We start from the raw sequence: 26,253 nt of genomic DNA, 5'->3' as shown, positions 1-26,253 counted from the left end.
TCATCACTCCCTGATCTCAGCGGTTCACATCCCAGGCGTGGACAATTGGGCGGCGGACTTCCTCAGCAGGGAAGGCCTCGCCTCCGGCGAATGGTCCCTCAACCCGGGAAGTCTTCAACCAGATCTGCGACAGATGGGGAGTTCCGGATGTGGACCTAATGGCCTCCCGGTTCAACTGTCAGGTTCCGCAATTTGTAGCGCGGTGCCGCGACCGCTTGGCTTTAGGAGTCGACGCCCTCACCCTGTCGTGGAGCCAGTTCAGTCTCCCGTACATCTTCCCTCTGCTCCCTCTGATCCCGAGGATACTCAAGAAGATCAAGGCAGAAGGACTACCAGTCATCCTGGTGGCTCCGGACTGGCCCAGGCGAGCATGGTTCGCGGAACTTACTCAGCTCCTCGCAGACGCTCCGTGGCGCCTTCCAGACCGTCCAGATCTCCTACAGCAGGGACCTCTTTTCCATCAGAACTCAAAGGTCCTAAATTTGACGGCCTGGCCATTGAATCCTGGGTTCTAGCTCAGGCTGGTTTTTCTTCAAGAGTGATACAGACAATGATTAGAGCCAGGAAGCCATCTTCATCAAGAATATACTACCGCACGTGGAAGGTCTTCTTTTTCAGGTGGTGTGAAGAGCACAGCATTTCTTCTCCTCTCGCCTTCTCCCTTCCTTCCCTGTTGGCATTCTTGCAGTCGGGCCTCGATGCGGGTCTCTCGCTCGCCACACTAAAGGGCCAGGTATCTGCTTTGTCTATCCTGTTTCAGAAGCCACTGGCCTCTCGCCCACAGGTTAAGACCTTCATCCAGGGAGTTGCCCACCTGGCCCCGCCGTATCGTCGGCCTCTAGAACCTTGGGACCTTAATCTAGTTCTAGGGTCACTTCAGGGTCCCCCCTTCGAGCCCTTGCGGGATTCTTCCCTTTCTCACCTGTCTTGGAAGGTGGTGTTCTATTCGAAGGACGTCAGAGCTGGCAGCTCTCTTGTCGTGCTCCCTTTTTGATTTTTCACCAGGACAAAGCGGTTCTCCGGCCAGATCCCGCCTTTTTCCCAAAGGTGGTCTCCCCGTTCCATCTTAACGAAGAAATCGTTCTTTCTTCGGCGCTCCATTGGGAGACCCAGACGATTGGGTGTATAGCTACTGCCTCCGGAGGCCACACAAAGCATTACACTAAAAAGTGTAAGGCCCCTCCCCTTCTGGCTATACACCCCCAGTGGGATCACTGGCTCACCAGTTTTCTGCTTTGTGCGAAGGAGGTCAGACATCCACGCATAGCTCCACTGTTTAGTCAGCAGTAGCTGCTGACTATATCGGATGGAAGAAAAGAGGGCCCATATAGGGCCCCCCAGCATGCTCCCTTCTCACCCCGCTTGTGGTTTGTAAGGTTGAGGTACCTATTGCTGGTACGGCGGCTGGAGCCCACATGCTGTTTTCCTTCCCCATCCCCCTGAGGGGCTCTGAGGAAGTGGGATCTTACCGGCCCCAAAGCCCTGAGGCCGGGCTCCATCCACAGACCCATTGAACCTGCTGGATACGGAGCTGGGTACCGTTCAGGGACATGGCCCTGCACCATTCAGGTACTCTGTGTCCCCGTACATACAGGCACAGCACACTCCAGACTTGCTGGGTGTGCTAGTGCGCCGGGGACAGTAAAGGGTTACAGTCACTGCAGCCTAGCTGAGTGACTTTATGTATTGGGAACTACCGCGCCGGACGCTCCGGGAGCGGCGGCGCGGCTGGGACTTGTAGTGCGCCGGGGACTTAGCGCCGACCGCGCTTTTACGGCGGCGGCGCTTATAAATCCAGTCCCCGGCTTTTGCGGCCTAACTCCGCTTCGTTCCCGCCCCCACCCTGTCAATCAGGGTAGGGGAGAGACGCTGTACAATCAGCAGCGCCGAGGGCTGGAGCCTTATTTACATGCTCCAGCCCTCTCACTGGACACTGTGGGACGCCGGTTTCCCGCTCTGACTTGGGGGCACGCCCACGGCCCGCCCCTACCCACACGAGCTGGAGAAGACGCCGGCAGCCATTCCTGCAGTCCGAGCTGAGAGATCGGACTCTGGCTCTGGGCAACCAGGCACAGGACTAGGGCGACCACACACCCGCTTATAGGCGGGCGGTAAGCGGCACCTGAAGTGCTGACCCCACTAAATACCGCAGTTGTCCATTTGTATTTTATGCTTACACTGCATAGGTCGCTATTTTTGGCTATATGCCCTCTTAGATGGCGACACATCAGCAGCAGGAAAGCAGGGGTGCTAAGGCACAGGCTTTCCATGCTGCTTGTATTGCATGTACTGAGTGTTCATGTGTATGTATGCTTGTATGCTATACACTGCACTGTACGGTCGCTAGTCTGGGCTATTTTCGCCTAGAATGACTAGACTACAGCAGCAGAAAAGCAAGGGTGCTGAGGCACAGGTTTTTTTCTATGCTGCTTGTATTGCAGGTGTTGCAGTGTTCATTTGTACTTATGCTTGTATGCTATACATTGCACTGTATGGTCGCTATTCTGGGCTATATTCCCCTAGATGGCTAGTCTACAGCAGCAGAAAAGCAGGGGTGCCAAGGCACAGGCTTTCTATGCTGCTTGTATTGCATGTGCTGCAGTGTTCATTTGTACTTTATGCTTGTATGCTATACATTGCACTGTACGGTCGCCATTCTTGGCTCTATATCCTAGATGGCTAGCCGGCAGCAGCATATAAGCAACACAGGCTTTCGATGCTGTTTTTGCTGCATGTGATACTGTTCCACGGCACTGAACCCCATTGTGTGCAATGCTCCCCTGTAGCACTTGGTCAGCCGGGGTCTCTACTAGACGTGGCCAAAAGGAACCACCTGTCAACCCTGTCCAAGGACAGGGATGGAGTTGCAATGGGGATAGAGACTTGCAGTCCAGACAGGCCATGGGCAATCTGGATCATTGCTCCCTGGCCACCCTCATTTGGAATAAAATCGGTGCTCCGGGGGGGTCCCAAGGAGGCTCTCTGTATGATGAGGCAGACGTAGCTCATCAGGACTTTGATCCTGACACCGCTCTCAATCCGGATACACCGGATGGTGACGCCATAAGGAATGATCCTATAGCGTCCATCAATGGAATGTTGGATCTTTCTCCTCAGCTCCCCCAGCGGAGGAGTCAGCTTCACAGCAGGAGAAGTCCCATTTCAGTAGCTCAAACGTATATTGAGTATTTCTTCGTCGCTCCATTGGGAGACCCAGACGATTGGGTGTATAGCTACTGCCTCCGGAGGCCACACAAAGCATTACACTAAAAAGTGTAAGGCCCCTCCCCTTCTGGCTATACACCCCCAGTGGGATCACTGGCTCACCAGTTTTCGGCTTTGTGCGAAGGAGGTCAGACATCCACGCATAGCTCCACTGTTTAGTCAGCAGTAGCTGCTGACTATATCGGATGGAAGAAAAGAGGGCCCATATGGGGCCCCCAGCATGCTCCCTTCTCACCCCACTGGTGGTTTGTAAGGTTGAGGTACCTATTGCTGGTACGGCGGCTGGAGCCCACATGCTGTTTTCCTTCCCCATCCCCCTGAGGGGCTCTGAGGATGTGGGATCTTACCGGCCCCAAAGCCCTGAGGCCGGGCTCCATCCACAGACCCATTGAACCTGCTGGATGTGTGGAGCGGGAGTGCCGTTCAGGGACATGGCCCTGCACCAATTCAGGTACTCTGTGTCCCCGTACACACAGGCACAGCACACTCCAGACTTGCTGGTGTGCTAGTGCGCCGTGGACAGTAAAGGGTTACAGTCACTGCAGCCTAGCTGAGTGACTTTATTTATTGGGAACTACCGCGCCGGACGCTCCGGGAGCGCGGCGCGGCTGGGACTTGTAGTGCGCCGGGGACTTAGCGCCGACCGCGCTTTTACGGCGGCGGCGCTTATAAATCCAGTCCCCGGCTTTTGGCGGCCTAGCTCAGCTTCGTTCCCGCCCCCACCCTGTCAATCAGGGTGGGGGGAGAGACGCTGTACAATCAGCAGCGCCGAGGGCTGGAGCCTTATTTACATGCTCCAGCCCTCTCACTAGACACTGTGGGACGCCGGTTTCCCGCTCTGACTTGGGGCACGCCCACGGCCCGCCCCTACTCACACGAGCTGGAGAAGGACGCCGGCAGCCATTCCTGCAGCCCGAGCTGAGAGAACGGACTCTGGGCAACCAACAGGACTAGGGCGACCACACACCACGCTTATAGGCGGGCGGTAAGCGGCACCTGGGGTGCTGACACTAAATACCGCAGTTTGTCTATTTGTATTTTAAGTACACTGCATAGGTCGCTATTTTGGGCTATATGCCCTCTTAGATGGCGACACATCAGCAGCAGGAAAGCATGGGTGCTAAGGCACAGGCTTTCTATGCTGCTTGTATTGCACGTACTGAAGTGTTCATGTGTATTTATGCTTGTATGCTATACACTGCACTGTACGGTCGCTAGTCTTGGCTATATTCGCCATAGAATGGCTAGACTACAGCAGCAGAAAAGCAAGGGTGCTGAGGCACAGGTTTTTTTCTATGCTGCTTGTATTGCAGGTGTTGCAGTGTTCATTTGTACTTATGCTTGTATGCTATACATTGCACTGTATGGTCGCTATTCTGGGCTATATTCCCCTAGATGGCTAGTCTACAGCAGCAGAAAAGCAGGCTTTCTATGCTGCTTGTATTGCATGTGCTGCAGTGTTCATTTGTACTTTATGCTTGTATGATATACATTGCACTGTACGGTCGCCATTCTTGGCTCTATAAGTCGGCAGCAGCATATAAGCAACACAGGCTTTCGATGCTGTTTTTGCTGCATGTGATACTGTTCCACGGCACTGCTCCCCATTGGGTGCAATGCTCCCCTGTAGCACTTGGTCAGCCGGGGTCTCTACTTGACGTGGCCAAAAGAACCACCTCTCAACCCTGTCCAAGGACAGGGACGGAGTTGCAATGGGATAGAGACTTGCAGTCCGGACAGGCCATGAGCAATCTGGATCATTGCTCCCTGGCCACCCTCACTTGGAATAAAATCGGTGCTCCGGGGGGGTCCCAGGAGGCTCTCTGTATGATGAGGCAGACGTAGCTCATCAGGACTTTGATCCTGACACCGCTCTCACTCCGGATACACCGGATGGTGACGCCATAAGGAATGATCCTATAGCGTCCATCAATGGAATGTTGGATCTTTTCTCCCTCAGCTCCCCCAGCGGAGGAGTCAGCTGCACAGCAGGAGAAGTCCCATTTCAGTAGCTGAAACGTATATTGAGTATTGTTCTGGCCACGCTGACTTCAGAGAAGCAGTCCAGGAACACCACGCTTCCCAGATAAGCGTTTTCTCCAAACGTATTAAGGATACACGTTATCACTTTCCCCCTGACGTGGTCAGGCGTTGGACCCAGGGTCCAAAGGTGGATTCTCCAATCTCCAGGCTTGCGGCTAGAGCCATAGTTGCAGTGGAGATGGGACTTCACTTACAGATGCCATTGACAGACAGATGGACTCTGGTTGAAATCTGTCTATGAGGCTATCGGCGTGTCGGTTGCTCCGGCATTCACAGCCGTATGGGCACCCTAAGCTTTTCAGCTGTTCTTGCGCAGCTGGTCTTGAGCACAGGTACATCTGTGCTGCAGGGGCGTCCGTAACCTCGCAATGTCTGCATTGCGACTTACCCTATTAATGCTGTCCTGGAAGGACAGTCGAGGTTTCGGTCCTTCCCAGGCTCGGGCAGGTCCCAATTGTCCTCGTCCAAAAGGGCTGAAAAGCCTCAGAGGGGCTCAGCTGCCGACCGGGCTCAATCACGCCCAAGGAAGGCAGCCGGAGGAACCGCTACCAAGGCGGTCTCCTCATGACTCTCAGCTCTCTCATCTTTCCGCATCCGCGGTTGATGGCAGACTCGCTCGCCTTTGGCGACATTTAGCTGCCACAGGTCACAGACCGGTGGGTGAGGGACAGTGTGCCCACGTGCACAGGACAGAGTTCTGTTCTCGTCCTCCGACTCGATTCTTCAGAACGTCCCCACCTCCCCACCGAGCAGATGCTCTTCTGCAGGCAGAAGGAGTGGTAATCCCGGTTCCTCTTCAGGAACAAGACACGGTTTTCCTCCAATCTGGTTGTGGTGCCAAACAAGGATGGCTCTTTCCGTTCCGTTCTGGACCTAAAACTGCTCAACAAGCACGTGGAGGCCAGGCGGTTCCGGATGATACCCTCCGCTCCGTCATTGCCTCAATGTCTCAAGGAAATTTCCTAGCATCAATAGACATCAAAGATGCTTATCTCCACGTGCCGATTGCTACAGAGCACCAACGTTTTCTACGTTTCGTGATAGGAGACGACCATCTCCAGTTCGTAGCTCTGCCATTTGGTCTGGCGACAGCCCCACGGGTGTTCGCCAAGGTCATGACGGCAGTGGTAGCAGTCTTGCACTCACAGGGACACTCTGTGATCCCTTACTTGGACGATCTACTTGTCAAGGCACCCTCTCAAGAGGCATGCCAACTCAGCCTGAATGTTGCGCTGGAGACTCTCCAGACGTTCGGGTGGATCATCAACTTCTCAAAGTCAAACCTGTCACGACCCAATCACTAACGTATCTTGGCATGGAGTTTCATACCCTCTCAGAGGTAGTGAAGCTTCCGCTGGACAAGCAGCGGTCACTACAGACTGGGGTGCAGACTCTCCTTCAAGGTCAGTCGCACTTCTTAAGACGCCTCATGCACTTCCTCGGGAAGATAGTGGCGACAATGGAGGCGGTTCCGTTTGCGCAGTTTCATCTGCGTCCACTTCAATGGGACATTCTCCGCCAATGAGACGGGAAGTCAACATCCCTGTACAGGAAAGTACCCCTTTCACAGACGGCAAGGACTCTCTGCAATGGTGGCTTCTTCCCACCTCATTATCACAGGGAAGATCCTTCCTACCACCGTCTTGGGCGGTGGTCACGACAGACGCGAGTCTGTCAGGGTGGGGAGCGGTTTTTCTCCCCCACAGGGCTCAGGGTCCGTGGACTCAGCAGGAGTCCACCCTTCAGATCAATGTTCTGGTAATCAGAGCAGTGTATCTTGCCCTACTAGCCTTCCAGCAGTGGCTGGAAAGAAAGCAGATCCGAATTCAATCGGACAACTCCACAGCGGTGGCATACATCAATCACCAAGGGGGGACACGCAGTCGGCAAGCCTTCCAGGAAGTCCGGCGGATTCTGATGTGGGTGGATGCCACGGCCTCCACCATATCCGCAGTTCACATCCCCGGCGTAGAAAACTGGGAAGCAGACTTCCTCAGTCGCCAGGGCATGGACGCAGGGGAATGGTCCCTTCACCCGGACGTGTTTCAGGAAATCTGTCGCAGCTGGGGAAGGCCGGACGTCGACCTAATGGCGTCCCGGCACAACAACAAGGTCCCAACCTTCATGGCACGGTCTCGCGATCAAAGAGCGCTGGCGGCAGACGCCCTAGTGCAAGATTGGTCGCAGTTCCGGCTCCCTTATGTGTTTCCACCTCTGGCACCCTTGCCCAGAGTGCTACGCAAGATCAGATCCGATTGCAGCCGCGTCATACTCGTCGCCCCAGACTGGCCGAGGAGGGCGTGGTATCCGGATCTGTGGCAGCTCACGGTCGGCCAACCGTGGGCACTACCAGACCGACCAGACTTACTGTCCCAAGGGCCGTTTTTCCATCGGAATTCTGCGGCCCTGAACCTGACTGTGTGGCCATTGAGTCCTGGATCCTAGCGTCTTCAGGATTATTCCACGGGGTCGTTGCCACCATGAGACAGGCTAGGAAGCCCACGTCCGCTAAGAACCACAGAACGTGGAGGATATTCTTATCCTGGTGCTCTGCTCAGGGAGTGTCTCCCTGGCCATTTGCATTGCCTACCTTCCTTTCTTTCCTGCTATCTGGGTTAGAAAAAGGTTTGGCGCTCGGCTCCCTTAAAGGTCAGGTATCGGCGCTATCCGTCTCTTTTCAGAGGCGTTTGGCACGCCTTCCTATGGTGCGCACGTTCCTACAGGGGGTTTGCCATATCGTTCCCCCGTGCAAGCGGCCGTTAGATCCATGGGATCTGAACAGGGTACTAGTTGCCCTCCAGAAGCCGCCCTTCGAGCCTCTGAGGGAGGTTTCACTTTCTAGACTATCCCAGAACGTGGCTTTTCTGGTAGCGATCACATCTCTTCGGAGAGTGTCTGAGCTGGCAGCGCTGTCATCCAAGACTCCCTTCCTGGTCTTCCACCAGGACAAGGTAGTGCTGCGCCCCATTCAGGAGTTTCTCCCGAAGGTGGTATCCTCTTTTCATCTTAATCAGGATATCTCCTTGCCTTCGTTTTGTCCTCATGCAGTTCATCGGTATGAGAAGGATTTACATTTGTTAGATCTGGTGAGAGCACTCAGAATCTACATTTCCCGCACGGCGCCCTTGCGCCGTTCGGATGCACTCTTTGTCCTTGTCGCTGGTCAGCGCAAAGGGTCGCAGGCTTCTAAGGCCGCCCTGGCTCGATGGGTCAAGGAACCAATTCTTGAAGCCTACCGTTCTGCTGGGCTTCCGGTTCCATCAGGGCTGAAGGCCCATTCAACCAGAGCCGTGGGTGCTTCCTGGGCATTACGACACCAGGCTACGGCTCAACAGGTGTGCCAGGCAGCTACCTGGTCGAGTCTGCACACCTTCACCAAACATTATCAGGGGCATACCTATGCTTCGGCGGACGCCAGCCTAGGTAGAAGAGTCCTGCAGGCGGCAGTTGCCTCCCCGTGGGGGAGGGCTGTCTTCGCAGCTCTAACATGAGGTATTTCTTTACCCACCCAGGGACAGCTTTTGGACGTCCCAATCGTCTGGGTCTCCCAATGGAGCGACGAAGAAGGGAATTTTGTTACTTACCGTAAATTCCTTTTCTTCTAGCTCCTATTGGGAGACCCAGCACCCGCCCTGTTGTCCTTCGGGATTTTTGGGTTGTTTCGGGTACACATGTTGTTCATGTTGAACGGTTTTTCAGTTCTCCGATGTTACTCGGAGTGAATTTGTTTAAACCAGTTATTGGCTTTCCTCCTTCTTGCTTTTGCACTAAAACTGGTGAGCCAGTGATCCCACTGGGGGTGTATAGCCAGAAGGGGAGGGGCCTTACACTTTTTAGTGTAATGCTTTGTGTGGCCTCCGGAGGCAGTAGCTATACACCCAATCGTCTGGGTCTCCCAATAGGAGCTAGAAGAAAAGGAATTTACGGTAAGTAACAAAATTCCCTTCTCCGTCCTTCTGTCCTGGTCCCTCTCACAGCTTGGAGAGGTCCTTGCACACCCTGGACCTGGTGCGCGCCCTTAGAATTTGTCTCCAGAACCGCGCCGTTCCGTAAGTCGGATGGTCTGTTTGTCCTTCCTTCTGGTCCCAAGAGGGGTGAATCGGCATCCAAAGCCACAATTGCCAGATGGATCCGTTCCGCCATATCAGAGGCCTATCGGATTCGGGACAAGTCTCCGCCGCGGGGGGTAAGGGCGCACTCTACCCGAGCAGTGGGAGCCTCTTGGGCGATTAGGCATCAGGCGTCGGCCGACCAGGTCTGCAAGGCCGCCACCTGGTCTAGCCTGCATACCTTTACTAGGTTCTACCAGGTTCACACCCAACCATCGGCAGATGCTAGTTTTGGGAGAAAGGTCTTGCAGGCAGCAGTTGCACACCTGTAATAGGGTGACAGCATTCAATTATAGTACAAGCCCGCCGAGGGAGGTTGTTGTTTTCTTCCTATCTGCGGGCTTCTGTATTCCCACCCAGGGACTGCTTTTGGACGTCCCATGGTCCTGTGTCCCCCAATGAAACGATAGAGAAAGTAGGATTTTTGTGTACTCACCGTAAAATCTCTTTCTCTGAGTCTTCATTGGGGGACACAGCACCCACCCTGCTTGTTTTTTGGTTGTTTAATTTCATTTGCCAGCTATTTTCAGCAGTCTTAAGTTCATAGACCTCTTGTTCACACGGCTGCATTATTTTAGTTATAACTTGTTTTATGTATGGTGATTCTGGTACTCCTCCTACTGCTTGTGCACCAAACTGATCTGAGCCCGCCTCCGGCGCGGGGTGTATACTGCTAGGGAGGAGCTAACTTTTTATGTTTACTTAGTGTCAGCCTCCTAGTGACAGCAGCATAACCCATGGTCCTGTGTCCCCCAATGAAGACTCAGAGAAAGATTTTACGGTGCGTACACAAAAATCCTACTTTTCAGGGCTTCAGATGGAAGTCCTGATTGAGCCTGACATGTGGCAAAAACGTGATGTGATCATAGCCTAAGGACTCGTGCAGACAACAGTATTTTTGGTCTATCAGTCAAAAAAAAACAACCCACAACAGACCACCGCCAGACTAAGGTTATTCAATAAGACAATTAACATGTTTTCTTTGTCGCTCCATTGGGAGACCCAGACAATTGGGTGTATAGCTTCTGCCTCCGGAGGCCACACAAAGTATTACACTTAAAAGTGTAAAGCCCCTCCCCTTCTGCCTATACACCCCCCGTGCATCACGGGTTCCTCAGTTTTCATGCTTTGTGCGAAGGAGGCAGACATCCACGCATAGCTCCACAGCTTAGTCAGCAGCAGCTGCTGACTATGTCGGATGGAAGAAAAGAGGGCCCATAACAGGGCCCCCAGCATGCTCCCTTCTCACCCCACTCTTGTCGGCGGTGTTGTTAAGGTTGAGGTATCCATTGCGGGTACGGAGGCTGGCGCCCACATGCTGTTTTCCTTCCCCATCCCTTTAGGGCTCTGGGTGAAGTGGGATCCTAATCGGTCTCCAGGCACTGAGACCGTGCTCCATCCACAGCCCCTGGGGACTCTGCTGGACAAGGAGCCGAGTATCGTCAGGGACAAGGCCCTGCTACTTTGAGGTACTCTGTGTCCCCGTGGGGACCGCGCACAGAAACACTCCAGCATTGCTGGGTGTGTTAGTGCGCCGGGGACCGCAGCGCTGACCGCGCTTGTGCCATCACACACTGCAGCGTGGCTGGGTGTGTTAGTTTACTGGGGACTACCGCGCTGACCGCGCGCTGCCATTTCACACTGCAGCGCGGCTGGGAGTGTTAGTACGCCGGGGACTACCGTGCCGACCGCGCTTATACGCCGGCCGCGCTTATAACTTTAGTCCCCGGCTTTTGCGGCCTAGTCTCACTCTTTTCCCGCCCCCAGGCCTGCCAGTCAGGGGAAGGGCGGGACGCTGTACGGACGTCAGCACTGAGGGCTGGAACATGCTTTGCATACTCCACCCCCCTCACTGTGCACAGTGGGGCACCAGATTCCCGCACTTTTTAGGGCACGCCCACGGCCCCCTCCTCTCCTCAGGACGCCGGCAGCCATTCCTGTCGGCTCTTCTGACGCTGGAGAGGGGAGACAAGCTCTGGGAGACCCAGGCAGGGATTCTGGTGACCACACAACCGCTTTGAGCGGGCGGTAAGCAGCACCTGAGGTGCTGGCCCCACTAGTGCAGAAGTGTACATATAGATTATATGATTATAGGCTATACTTTACACTGTATGGTGCACGGTTGATTTTTGGCTATATACCCTCCTGGATTGCTCAGAGGAGACAACAGCATGTCGTCCGCAAAAAGCAAGGGTGCCAAAGCACAGGCTTACTATGCTGCCTGCGCCGCATGTACGGCTATACTACCGGCAGGTTCCACTGACCCTCATTGTGTGCAATGCTCGGCCCCTGTGGCACTTACTCAGCCGGAGCCTCTGCTAAGGGTGGCCCAGGGGGAACCACCTGCTAACACTGTCCAGGTGACGGGGACGGAGTTTGCAGTTTTTACTGATAGACTTTCTGAGACTATGGCTAAGATACTAGAAGCCTTGCAGTCCAGACCGGTATCTCAGACCATGGGCACTGTGGAATCATTGCACCCTGGTCCCCCTCAGTTGGAACAACAATGTCCTCCCGGGGTGTCTCATAGATCCCAGGGTGAGGTCTCTGACACGGACCGCAGCCCCAGACCGCCTAAGCGAGCTTGCTGGGAAATTCCCTCGACATCATCACATTGTTCAGGGTCTCAGCGGGAGGACTCTCTGTATGATGAAGCGGAGGTAGCTGATCAGGATTCTGATCCTGAGGCCGCTCTCAACCTTGATACTCCTGATGGGGACGCCATAGTGAATGATCTTATCGCGTCCATCAATCAAATGTTGGATATTTCTCCCTCAGCTCCTCCAGTGGAGGAGTCAGCTTCTCAGCAGGAGAAATTCCGTTTCAGGTTTCCCAAGCGTACGAGTATGTTTCTGGACCACTCTGACTTCAGAGAGGCAGTCCAGAAACACCGAGCTTGTCCAGATAAGCGTTTTTCCAAGCGCCTTAAGGATACACGTTATCCCTTCCCCCCTGACGTGGTCAAGGGCTGGACTCAGTGTCCCAAGGTGGATCCTCCAATCTCCAGACTGGCGGCTAGATCCATAGTTGCAGTTGAAGATGGGGCTTCACTCAAAGATGCCACTGACAGACAGATGGAGCTCTGGTTGAAATCCATCTATGACGCTATCGGCGCGTCTTTTGCTCCAGCATTCGCAGCCGTATGGGCACTCCAAGCAGCGGGTCAAGCGCAAATTGACGCAGTCACACGTACGTCTGCGCCGCAAGTGGCGTCCATAACCTCTCAAACGTCGGCATTTGCGTCCTACGCTATTAATGCTGTCCTGGACTCTGCGAGCCGTACGACGGTTGCAGCCGACAATTCGGTGGCAATACGCAGGGCCTTGTGGCTACGGGAATGGAAGGCAGATTCGGCTTCCAAAAAGTGCTTAACCAGTTTGCCATTTTCTGGCGACCGTTTGTTTGGTGAGCGATTGGATGAAATCATCAAACAATCCAAGGGAAAGGATACATCCTTACCCCAGGCCAAACCAAACATACCCCAACAGAGGAGGGGTCAGTCGAGGTTTCGGTCCTTTCGGGGCGCGGGCAGGTCCCAATTCTCCTCGTCCAAAAGGCCTCAGAAGGATCAGAGGAACTCCGATTCATGGCGGTCTAAGTCACGTCCTAAAAAGACCGCCGGAGGTGCCGCTACCAAGGCGGCTTCCTCATGACTTTCGGCCTCCTCACACCGCATCCTCGGTCGGTGGCAGGCTCTCCCGCTTTTGCGACACCTGGCTGCCACAGGTAAAAGACCGTTGGGTGAGAGACATTCTGTCTCACGGTTACAAGATAGAGTTCAGCTCTCGTCCTCCGACTCGATTCTTCAGAACATCTCCGCCTCCCGAGCGAGCCGATGCTCTTCTGCAGGCGGTAGGCACTCTGAAGGCAGAAGGAGTGGTGGTCCCGGTTCCTCTTCAGCAACAGGGTCACGGTTTTTACTCCAACCTGTTTGTGGTTCCAAAGAAGGACGGGTCTTTCCGTCCTGTCCTGGACCTACAACTGCTCAACAAACACGTAAAGACCAGGCGGTTCCGGATGGAATCCCTCCGCTCCGTCATCGCCTCAATGTCCCAAGGAGATTTCCTTGCATCTATCGATATCAAAGATGCTTATCTCCACGTACCGATTGCTCCAGAGCATCAGCGCTTCCTGCGCTTCGCCATAGGAGACGAACACCTCCAGTTCGCGGCACTGCCGTTCGGCCTGGCGACAGCCCCACGGGTTTTCACCAAGGTCATGGCTACAGTAGTTGCGGTCCTCCACTCTCAGGGTCACTCGGTGATCCCTTACTTAGACGATCTGCTGGTCAAGGCACCCTCTCAAGAGGCATGCCAACACAGCCTCAACGCTACTCTGGAGACTCTCCAGAGTTTCGGGTGGATCATCAATTTTCCAAAGTCAAATCTGACACCGGCCCAATCGCTGACATATCTTGGCATGGAGTTTCATACCATCTCAGCAATGGTGATGCCCCCGCTGAACAAACAGCGGTCACTGCAGACAGGGTTGCAATCTCTCCTTCAAGGTCAGTCACACCCCTTGAGGCGCCTCATGCACTTCCTAGGGAAGATGGTGGCAGCAATGGAGGCAGTCCCGTTCGCGCAGTTTCACCTGCGTCCTCTTCAATGAGACATCCTACGCAAATGGGACAGGAAGTCGACGTCCCTCGACAGGAACGTCTCCCTCTCTCAGGCAGCCAAAGCTTCCCTTCGGTGGTGGCTTCTTCCCACTTCATTGTCGAAGGGGAAATCCTTCCTACCCCCATCCTGGGCGGTGGTCACGACGGACGCGAGTCTGTCAGGGTGGGGAGCAGTCTTTCTCCACCACAGGGCTCAGGGTACGTGGACTCAGCAAGAGTCCTCCCTTCAGATCAATGTTCTGGAGATCAGGGCAGTGTATCTTGCCCTAAAAGCGTTCCAGCAGTGGCTGGAAGGCAAGCAGATCCGAATTCAGTCGGACAACTCCACAGCGGTGGCTTACATCAACCACCAAGGCGGAACACGCAGTCGGCAAGCCTTCCAGGAAGTCCGGCGGATTTTGATGTGGGTGGAAGCCACGGCCTCCACCATATCCGCAGTTCACATCCCGGGCGTAGAAAACTGGGAAGCAGACTTTCTCAGTCGCCAGGGCATGGACGCAGGGGAATGTTCCCTTCACCCGGACGTGTTTCAGGAGATCTGTTGCCGCTGGGGGATGCCGGACGTCGACCTAATGGCGTCCCGGCACAACAACAAGGTCACGGCATTCATGGCACGATCTCACGATCACAGAGCTCTGGCGGCAGACGCCTTAGTTCAGGATTGGTCGCAGTTTCAACTCCCTTATGTGTTTCCACCTCTGGCACTGTTGCCCAGAGTGTTACGCAAGATCAGGGCCGACTGCCGCCGCGCCATCCTCGTCGCTCCAGACTGGCCGAGGAGGTCGTGGTACCCGGATCTGTGGCATCTCACGGTGGGCCAACCGTGGGCACTAACAAACCGTCCAGACTTGCTGTCTCAAGGGCCGTTTTTCCATCTGAATTCTGCGGCCCTCAACCTGACTGTGTGGCCATTGAGTCCTGGATCCCAGGGCTGTGGAGTCGGAGTCGTGGAGTCGGAGTCGGAGCTCATTTTGGTGGAGTCGGAGTCGGAGTTGGAGTCGGTATAAAATGCACCGACTCCGACTCCTAAAATATATAATAAATTGGGGACAGGAGTGCAATGCAGAATGTGCTGAATATTTTACTAAATAATATTTAGTATAATGCTTATATTTAAGTGAAAAATTTATTGTAGTATAATGTGAACATCAGACATTTAATTGTTTTTATGATACAATAATCAAGATATTTGGATAGAACATAAAATATTTATTGGATACAACTTTAGAACACAAAAAACTAATAAATTGTAAATATGTAATATTATATATATATATATATACACAGTGTATATACACACACAAGATATATATGTAATCTACTGTATATTACATAGTGTATTACATATTTACAATTTATTAGTTTTTTGTGTTCTAAAGTTGTATCCAATAAATATATTTTATGTTCTATCCAAATATCTTGATTATTGTATCATAAAAATTATTAAATGTCTAATGTTCACATACACATATTCATGTACTACAATAAATTTTTCACCTAACTATAAGCAATATATGTCGGAGTCGGAGTCGGAGTCGGTGCAAGAGAATTTGAGGAGTCGGAGTCTGAGTCGGAGTCGAAGGTTTGGCTTACCGACTCCACAGCCCTGCTGGATCCTAGCGTCTTCAGGGTTATCTCAAGAGGTCATTGCCACTATGAGACAGGCCAGGAAACCAACGTCTGCCAAGATCTACCACAGGACGTGGAAGATATTCCTATCTTGGTGCTCTGATCAGGGATTTTCTCCCTGGCCATTTGCATTGCCCTCTTTTCTTTCCTTTCTTCAATCAGGATTGGAAAAAGGTTTGTCGCTCGGCTCCCTTAAGGGACAAGTCTCAGCGCTCTTTGTGTTCTTTCAGAAGCGTCTTGCCAGGCTTTCTCAGGTACGCACGTTCCTGCAGGGGATTTGTCACATTGTCCCTCCTTACAGGCGGCCGTTAGAACCCTGGGATCTGAACAGGGTTCTGATGGCCCTTCAGAAGGCACCTTTTGAGCCTTTGAAGGATATTTCTCTTTCTCGCCTTTCGCAGAAGGTGGTCTTCCTAGTAGCAGTCACATCACTTCGGAGAGTGTCTGAGCTAGCAGCGTTGTCATGCAAGGCTCCTTTCCTGGTGTTTCACCAGGACAAGGTGGTGCTGCACCCGGTTCTGGAATTCCTTCCTAAGGTGGTATCCACCTTTCATCTCAATCAGGATATCTCCTTACCTTCTTTTTGTCCTCATCCAGTTCATCAATGTGAAAGGGATTTGCATTTGTTAGATCTGGTGAGAGCGCTCAGAATCTACATTTCCCGTACGGCGCCCCTGCGCCGCTCGGAGGCACTCTTTGTCCTTGTCGCTGGTCAGCGTAAGGGGTCACAGGCTTCCAAATCCACCCTGGTTCGGTGGATCAAGGAACCAATTCTCGAAGCCTACCGTTCTTCTGGACTTCCGGTTCCCTCAGGGCTAAAGGCCCATTCTACCAGAGCCGTGGGTGCGTCCTGGGCTTTACGGCACCAGGCTACGGCTCAGCAGGTGTGCCAGGCGGCTACCTGGTCGAGCCTGCACACTTTCACCAAACACTATCAGGTGCATACCTATGCTTCGGCGGATGCCAGCCTAGGTAGACGAGTCCTTCAGGCGGCGGTTGCCCACCTGTAGGAACGGGCCGTTTTACGGCTCTATTATGAGGTATTATTTTACCCACCCAGGGACTGCTTTTGGACGTCCCAATTGTCTGGGTCTCCCAATGGAGCGACAAAGAAGGGAATTTTGTTTACTTACCGTAAATTCCTTTTCTTCTAGCTCCAATTGGGAGACCCAGCACCCGCCCTGTTCCCTTCGGGCTGTTGTTTTTTCGTGTACACATGTTGTTCATGTTGAATGGTTTCAGTTCTCCGAAATTTCTTCGGATTGAAGTTACTTTAACCTCATAACGACGGCCGTACGACTTAAAGCGGCGGCAAAACAGGGTACTTATTCTGTTCCGCCGCTTTAAAGCGGCGGCCCGAAAAAACCCTGTAGCGCCCCCCAGCGACCGAAAATCTCGGGGGTTTCAGCTACCGGGGGTAGCTGAGACCCCCCAGATTATGAATCGGGGTGTTTTTTTTGGACCCCGATCATGTGATCGGCGGTATACACTGTATACCGACGAACACATGAAAAAAAAAGAAATGGCCGGTAAAACTGATTTCTTTTTCATCTGACATGATCAAACATGTCAGATGAGAAAGAAATCTAACCCCCTAGTGCCCCCAAAGCCCCCGGTACCGGAGAGTCCCCCCACCCCCACCCCTACCCCCACCGGACATCCAAAATGGCGCCGAAGCGCACAGAAAACTGCCGCCGGCGCCGGCTCTGTAGTCATTTCCCTCCGATCTGAAATGATCAAACATTTCAGATCGGAGGGAAATGTCCTCCCCCTGATCCCTCCTCCGGTCCACCGGAGCCCCCTCCGGTTCTCCAGAGCCACCACCCCCCTCGCCCCTCCGGAGCGTGGAAGATGGCGGCGCACAGCGCGCGGCCGCCTTCATTCTGCTCTTTCTGACGCATGTGACACGTCACATGCGGCAGAAAGGTGTCCCCAGGTCCCACTAGGTCCCACTAGGTCACCCCCCCCGTCACCCCCCCCCCCAGCCCCCGGTTATACGTTACCTGGCTGCTGGTGCTCCGGGCCCGCGATCGCCGCCTCCTTCTTCAAAGCTGGCGGCGCATGCGCAGACAGCGGCTGTCAGCTGGATCCCTGCAAGCAGGGATCCTGCTGACGTCGCAACTGCACAAGCTACTCCACTGTGGACCGGGGGGAGGGTGAGTGCGGTAATCTGCAGTCACACTCCTCACATAGAGAGACTGCTGTTCCAGAAAATGGGGGGTACGTTCTGTGAGCGTGCCCCTCAAATTCTGGAATGAGGTTACTGCAGGTCACTCTGCCCTAGGTTGGACCGGGGCAGTGTGAGTGCAGTATTCTCAGATTACTGCACCCACACTGCTCATGGAGAGCTTGCTCTTCCAGAAAATGGGGGATACGTTCCCTGAACGTGCCCCCCATATTCTAGAAGATCCAGAGTCGGCGTGGGACCTCCAAAATGGATTACAGCGACCGGAATTTCTTTATTTTCAATAAATTGGTAAAAGAGGAATGTTTCGGGGAGTGTTTTTTCAAATAAATTTTTTTTTTGTCTTTTTTTTTTCTATTACTGACTGGGTTAGTGATGTCGGGTATCTGTTCAGATGCCGTGACATCACTAACCCCAGGGCTTGATGCCAGGTGACATTACAGCTGGTATCAACCCCATATATTACCCCGTCTGCCACCGCACCAGGGCGCGGGATGAGCTGGGGCGAAGCGCCAGGATTGGCGCATCTAATGGATGCGCCACTTCTGGGGCGGCTGCGGCCTGCTATTTTTAGGCTGGGAAGAGTCCAATAACCATGGCTCTTCCCACCCTGAGAATACCAGACCCCAGCTGTCCGCTTCACCTTGGCTGGTGATCTAATTTGGGGGGGACCCCACGTTTTTTTTTTTTTAAAAAAAAACGCCTGGGGAGCCCTCCAAATTGATCACCAGACAAGGTGAAGCTGTCAGCTGTGGTTTGCAGGCTACAGCTGTCTGCTTTACCCTAGCTGGCTATCAAAAATAGGGGGGACCCCACGTCGTTTATTTTAATTATTAATTTTTTGGGGGGGCTAAATACAAGGCTAGGCACCCTTTAGTGCCACATGAAAGGCACTAAAGGGCGCCAGCTTAGAATATGCAGGGGGTGGGACGTTATATATGTTTGACATCTATCCATTCATCCATTGTAGCATTTTAGGCTGTGTGCCCACAATCAGGGTTTGCAGCGTTTTGGGCGCTGAGTGTTTTCCCTGCGTCCATGACGCTGCGTTGTGCAGTAGAAGCACAGTGGAAGGATTTTTAGAAATCTCATGCCCAATGTGCTTCTTTTCTCCGCAGCATAAACCGACCTGTGGCGCAGCTTCCCGAGCCTCAGCATCTCAATTTATGCTGCGGAGATGAGTGTTCTCTGCAGGTAGCATAGAGCTCCACAGCGGCCTGAACCCAAATCCTGGGCATGGGCAGCTGCGTTCTCCCGTGGACAACACTCACATCTCTGCAGGAAGGCTGACACTGTGTACTAGACGCCGTGTCGCTGGATCATGGCCACATAGCCTAAAAGTGAGACATTTGTTGCTACAGCAACATTTTTGTGAAGTACCTGTGGATTCAAAATGCTTACTATACTCCTGAATAAAATCCAGTTTCCAAAATGGAGTCACTTGTGGGGGGTTTCTAATGTATAGGTACCCAAGGGGCCCTGCAAATGTGACATGGTGCCCGCAGTTTATTTCAACTTTTCCAGAATTCAAATGGTGCTCCCTCCATTCCAAGCCCTCTCATTTATCCAAACAGAGGTTTTTGGCCACATGTCGGGTATCCCTGTGCTCATAAGACATTGGATAACAACCTGTGGGGTCCACGGTTTGTTGTCTCTTGAAAAAGTGAGAAATTTGATGCTAAAGCAACAGTTTTGTGAAAAAAATGAAAATTTTCAATATGGCAACCTAAGCTTATCAAATTCTGTGAAGTACTCGTGGATTCAAACTGCTCACTATACACCTAGATAAAAGCCTTGAGGTGTCTTGTTTCCAGAATGAAGTCACTTGTGGGGGACCGCCACTGTTTAGGCACCTCAGGGGCTCTCCAAATGCAACCTGGCGTCCGCTATTGATTCCAGCCAATTTTGCAGTCAAATGGCACTCCTTCCCTTCCGAGCCCTGCCATGCGCCCAAACAGTTGATTTCCACCACATATAAGGTATCGCCAAACTCAGGAGAAATTGCACAATAAATGTTATGCTGAATTTTTTCCTTTTACTCTTGTAAAAAAAAAAGCTACCTGGTTGAAATAACAATTTTGTGGTAAAATTTTATTTTTTTTTTTTCATGGCTCAACGTTATAAAATTCTGTGAAGCACCTGAGGGTTCAGGGTACTCACCAAACATCTAGATAAATTCCTTGAGGGGCCTAGTTTCCAAAATGGGGTCACTTGTGCGGGGTTTCTGCTGTTTAGGTACCTTAGGGGACCTCCAAATGCGATATGGTGCCCGCAATCTTTTTCAGCCAAATTTCCTTTCCAAAATTCAAATATTGCTCCTTTCGTTCCAAGCCCTCCAATTTGTCCAAACAAAGGTTTCAGACCACATGTGAGGTACCACCGCGCTCATAAAAAAGTGGTTAACAAACCTTGAGGTCAAATTTTTGGAATTACCTCTTGAAAAAGTGAGAAAATTGATGCTAAAGCAACATTTTTGAGAAAATTATTAAAATTTTCAATATGACAACGTAACGTTAACAAAATCTGTGAAGTACCTGTGGATCTAAAATGCTCACTATACCCCTAGATAGAAGCCTTGAGGGGTCTAGTTTCCAAAATGGTGTCACTTGTGAGGGATTTCTTCTGTTTAGGTACCTTAGCGGACCTGTAAATGCAACATGGTGCCCGCAATCTATTTCAGCCAAATTTGCTTTCCAAAATTCAAATATTGCTCCTTCTGTTCCGAGCCCTCCCATTTGTCCAAACAGAGGTTTCTGACCACATGTGGGGTATCGGCGCGCTCATAAGAAAGTGGGGAACAAGTTTTGGGGTCCATTTTGTTGTTATTTCTTCTAAAAGTGAATAAATTTGGGTTAGAGCAACATTTTTAGGTAAAATTTAATTTTTGCTTTTTTTCATTCCACATTGCTTTTGTTCATGTGAAGCACCTGAAGGGTTAATAAACTTCTTGAATGTGGTTTTGAGTACTTTGGGGGGTGCAGTTTTTAGAATGGTGTCACTTTTGGGTATTTTCTGTCATCTAGGCCTATTGAAGTCACTTCAAATGTGATGTGGTCCCTAAAAAACTGGTTTTGTAAATTTTGATGTAAAAATGAGAAATTGCTGATAAACTTTGAACCCCTCTAACTTCCTAACAAAAAAAAATTTTGTTTCCAAAATTGTGCTGATGTAAAATAGACATGTGGGAAATGTTATTTATTAACTATTTTGTGTCACAGAAATCTCTGGTTTAACGGTATAAAAATTCAAAAGTTGAAAATTGCTAAATTTTCAAAATTTTTGCCAATATTCAATTTTTTTCATAAATAAACGCAAAAAATATTGTCCTAAATTTGGTACTAACATGAAGTCCAATATGTGACGAAAAAACAATCTCAGAATCACCGGGATCCGTTGAAGCGTTCTAGAGTTATAACCTCATGAAGTGACACTGGTCAGAATTGCAAAATTTGGTCTGGTCATTAAGGTGAAAATTAGCTCCGTCACTAAAGGGTTAAACCAATTTATTTGCTTTCCTCCTTCTTGCTTTTGCACTAAAACTGAGGAACCCGTGATGCACGGGGGGTGTATAGGCAGAAGGGGAGGGGCTTTACACTTTTAAGTGTAATACTTTGTGTGGCCTCCGGAGGCAGAAGCTATACACCCAATTGTCTGGGTCTCCCAATTGGAGCTAGAAGAAAAGGAATTTACGGTAAGTAAACAAAATTCCCTTCTTTTGTTTTCCCCCACCCCTTGGCCCAAAAAGTGCACCATGCATATGATGCATATTGCACTCGACCACTCAAGTCTATGGGTCTGTGACAAAAATCGGACCCCACTCAAAGTACATCCAATTGCAATCTGATTTTTCTAGACTAACATAATGGATAGGTGGAGAAACTTTTTTTTTTTATTACTTTTTAGTAGTCCACGTCTGAGAGAAACTGATAAAACTCTGCATAAATACTCTAGCATAATCAGACCCCTTTTCTTGGATGGAGAAAATAGTTGTGAACCCAAACTAATGGAAAGTTGCTGCAGCTAAATACTGTTTACAGACTTGCTGATTAGCTAAACTGCTAAAGCTAGTTTCACACATCCGGCTTTTCGCCGGTTCCGGTGCACGCCAGTACAGTGTATACAGTACAGTGGCAGCGCGACAAGCTCCAGTCACATGCTGTCATGTGACCGGAGCATGTGACTTGGACATTGCTGAGCTGCCACTGTACTGTATACATTGTACTGGCATGCACCGGAACCGGCAAACTGGCGAAAAGCCGGATGTGTGAAACCGGCCTATGGCAGTTCCAATGGTGCAGCAGAGATTCCTGCACTGAGCTCTCTCATCCATTGGAGTAGTCTTGTTTCTTGCAGTAATCGTGCTTTCATGAGTTCTGATTTTGAAAATGTTTATTTCCTACTACAGCAGCAAAGGTTCATCAAATGAAAACCAGTCCGGTAACAGCAGATCATCTTATCAGCAGCCCCAAGAGTCCTTTGATCAGCAAGACTATGGGCAAAAGTCAAGGTCGAGCTATAGTCAACAGCAGAGCCAAGGATCCTATGAATCGTCAGGATATGGTGGACAACAGCAGTCCTACTCCTCTCGGAAAGAGGGTTTTAGCCATTCCTCTCAGGGTGACGTACTGTTATTTATTAGCGGACCATTTAAATCTCGAAAAATTGTAAAATTGTACCTTCTCTTCCGCCAATTCAGTTTTATTTCAGATTTCAATCCAAAACTCTCATGTCTTTTTAGAGCTGCAGCCATGTTAAAAGGGGGGAGTACTGGGGAACAAGAGACTACTATAGAGTCTTTAACAGATATCATCCAGTTCTAATCTGTAAAAGATACTCACCTGGTTATTGTGTGATACACATATGCAAAGATCCAGAAAATATCAGCTGTTGTAGACCCACGGGTTAGAGAACACAACTAGTGATGCGGTTCATCAACTCGTTCCAAAGTCATCCAACGTCTTAATCAGGGGGAAAAAATGCAAAAGCTTTTTTTTTTGTTTTTCCGATTGTCGAATGACTTCAAAACCTGTTAATGATAAACCACATCGCTATCATTCCTCTCTCCTTGTATCCGCCTTATGATCCTCACCAGCAGCGCAGAGCATCCATGTTTTCCTACTTGGCGCTGATATGGTTAAAGGAAGATTGTTTAGGCTAGCTTTCAGCTTTGGAGTGTGGGAGGAAACCAGAGAACCCAGAGCAAACCCATACAAACTCCTTGCAGTTGTTGCCCTTGGTGGGACCCAAGTTTTGCAAGACTGCAGTGCTAACCTCTGAGCCGCCCAAGTTCTATGAAAATTCTGCAGTAAATGATGCATGTGAATAGGCCCTTGGAGAAACTTGTTCTTTTTTTCGATTTTGGCATGTAGAAGAAATGTAATTTTAGTTTTTAAATGTCTGTCCAACATGTTAAATAATTGGTCAACCGCAGATTCTTTTAAAATCCTAAACCCTTGCTCTTATATCTTTGCGAGTTCGGCACAGATTAGCCACTGGTACTAGAACCATATTGGCAAACGGTCATTAGATGTGCTTTTAAGGTGATAAACCATGTCTGCCAAGTTTGTCCTCTGGCACAAACTGCTTAGTTCTCCCTCCCTGGGTGCAGTGTTGAGCTTCATGTTACAAAAGAAAACAAAAAATAGGAAATTTGTGGGGGGTTATTTTTTCAATTTTTTTTTTATTTTTATAACTTTGAAGACTACGAAGGATGCTAAATAAAAAAAAAAATTAATGTGTTCCCCTTTGGCCTTGTGCACACTGTGCTTCTGATGCGTTTTTTTTAATGCTTTTTTTTCTGCCAGAAGATGCAGATTTGGTGCCGAAAATTTCTGCACCAAATACTCAGTGTGCGCACATAAGTCCTGTAGATTTGTTTTTCTTTATCGTTCCTATGGGAGACCCAGACATTGGGTGTATAGCTTCTGCCTCCGGAGGACACACAAAGTACTACACTAAAAAGTGTAGCTTCTCCCTCTGAGCCTATACACCCCCTGGAGAACCAGATCTAGCCAGTTCATTGCTTTGTGTTCAGGAGGCATACATCCACACATGCATTCTCATCTGATTTTTCATTTTTGGAAAGAGTTTGAAGAAAAGCGGGTCCAAGTCTGGACCCCCGGCATGTCCCTTCTCACCCCACTGTGTCGGCGGTGCTGTTAAGGTTGATTCCAAGGCTGGAGCCTTACATGCTGCGCTCCTTCACCATCCCTCGGGCTCTGGCTTGAAGTGGGAGCCACCACGGTTCTCCATGCTTTGCAGGAGACCGGTCTCCATCCGCAGCCCTTCAGGATCCTGCTGGACGGAGCACTCATCCCCAGGGACTTGGAACCCTGCGTCTCAGCAAGCTAAGTACCTGAGACGTTTATATTCTGGGGGTCCCTGTACTTTATTACGTTGGGAGAGTGTGCTGAGTAAGTTTTCTGACATTTCCGGCCGGTTCTCTGGTTGTCGCCTGAGAACCGCGCCGAGGGTGCCTGCATGCCGGGCGCACCGCTCAAATTTAGGCCCCGGCTTCGCCGGAGGCCTACTTTCGGTTTCACTGCCCTCGCATGTCATTCATGCAGAGGGACAGTGAGGCTCCGCCCAGCGGCCGTTCTGCACAGGGGAGGGACACTCCTCACTGGGTACATGTCTCCTCCCCTGTAAGTCTCTTTGGCCCTCCAGATCCCGCTCTGTGTTGGTCCCGCCCCCTCTCCTCGCTCCGGCGCCATTTTATCAGCGTTTTCTCTGCAATCAGCGCTGGCTGCAGCATCCCTGCTGAGGTACTTGGGGGTCCGGGCTTCGGGATCTGGAGGGCACACAACACCGCTCCAGCGGTCTGGTAAGCCACAACCTCTGGTTGTGGGCCTCTGTATATACTCTCTGGGGGTCACTCTGGCAGAGCCCCCACTTCAGCAGCATGTCTCACACGAGGAGCAAGGCTCCAAAGCTATATCCAGTATGCACTGCATGTAAGCTCGTGCTGCCTGAACAGAGCACATATCCACATTGTGATGCCTGCTCTAACCTGACAATGCCTCAGCCTGGAATCACACCCACAGTGGTCTCTCCGGCTGCTCCGGCTCCTGTGGCTGAACCCCCCCCGGCTTGGGTAGAATCCTTCTCTAGGTCAATCTCCCAGTCTTTTGCCGACTCCATGGGACAGCTGTCCTGGACCTTGCTGAACATGCATCAGCCCCCTTCACAGGGTGCCTCTGCTGCTAGGGCTCTTTCAGCGGAGCTCACAGAGGATTCTTCATCTGGTCCCAGACCCCGTCCTCCTAAGAGGAGACGTAGGGCTCCCTTCCTCGTCCCGCGGCTCTGTTTCAGGAGCTGACTCGCCGGACGAGGAGGATGCCTTTACTGGGGGCTCGGAGGCTACCTCCATGTGCCCCATTGATCTGTCCGAAAGTGACTCAGATGTTAGTGATTTGATTGCGTCCATTAATTCTGTTCTGGACCTCAATCCGCCAGTATCAGAGGAGCAACCCTCTCTGGCAGAAAAGCACCAGTTTACCTTATCTAAGAGGACAAAGAGTGTGTTCTTTAACCACTCCAGTTTTCAGGCCGCTGTGACCAAGCCTAGGGGCTGTCCTGACAAACGCTTCCCAAAGCGTGGTTCTGATGACCGTTTTCCCTTTCCACCTGAGGTGGTCAAGGAGTGGGCTCATTCACCAAAGGTAGACCCCCCGGTGTCTAGACTCTCAGCCCGGACCGTTGTATCAGTGGCTGATGGCACCTCTCTTAAGGATTCCACTGACCGCCAGGTTGACCTTCTGGCCAAATCTGTATATGAGGCGGCAGGGGCCTCGTTCTCCCCATCTTTTGCAGCAGTGTGGGCTCTCAAAGCCATCCCTGCTTCTCTAGAGGAGATGCATTCCCTCGCCAGGCAATCTATGCCCGAAATGGTTTCCTTAACTTCCCAAGCTTCCGCTTTTTCATCCTATGCCATGTCTGCCATGCTGGAGGCTTCTCACCGCACTGCGGTGGCTTCGGCTAATTCCCTCGCTATCCGCAGGATCTTGTGGCTTCGAGAGTGGAAGGCAGATGCTTCTTCAAAGAAGTTCCTTGCTGGGCTCCCTTTTGCTGGGTCCAGGCTATTCGGTGAACAACTGGATGAAATTAAGGAAGCTACTGGCGGGAAGAGTACTTCCATGCCACAAACCAAAACCAGGAAACCTGTCCAGGGTAGGAACCAGTCGAGGTTTCGTTCCTTTCGTTCCTCCAACTGGTCGTGCTCTAAGCCCTCGGCCTCGTCCACTAACTCAGCCAAGGACCAAAAATCCAGCTGGCGCACAAAGGCGCGTCCACAGAAGACCGCAGGAGCTGCTGCCACTAAGGCAGCCTCCTCTTGACTATCTGTCCGCGCCAGCAACGTCCTTAGTCGGTGGCAGGCTCTCCCACTTTGGCGACGTGTGGTTTCAACACGTCTCCGATCAGTGGGTGCGGGATATCATCTC

At 51.3% G+C, this 26,253-nt stretch overlaps 1 protein-coding gene across 2 annotated transcripts in view; it reads left to right on the top strand.

The window, feature by feature from the left end:
- TAF15 (TATA-box binding protein associated factor 15) overlaps positions 1-26,253 on the top strand; it is a 109,994-nt gene that overhangs the window by 35,264 nt on the left and 48,477 nt on the right. For both annotated transcript variants that reach the window (XM_075336259.1, XM_075336260.1), the window contains one exon: positions 22,218-22,429. In XM_075336259.1, coding sequence (XP_075192374.1) covers positions 22,218-22,429 — 212 coding nt within the window. The remainder of the gene's footprint in view (positions 1-22,217; positions 22,430-26,253) is intronic.

Source organism: Anomaloglossus baeobatrachus, chromosome 2, assembly GCF_048569485.1.
Source record: "Anomaloglossus baeobatrachus isolate aAnoBae1 chromosome 2, aAnoBae1.hap1, whole genome shotgun sequence".
NCBI lineage: Eukaryota > Metazoa > Chordata > Amphibia > Anura > Aromobatidae > Anomaloglossus > Anomaloglossus baeobatrachus.
This window is presented reverse-complemented; position numbering and strand designations above follow the sequence as displayed.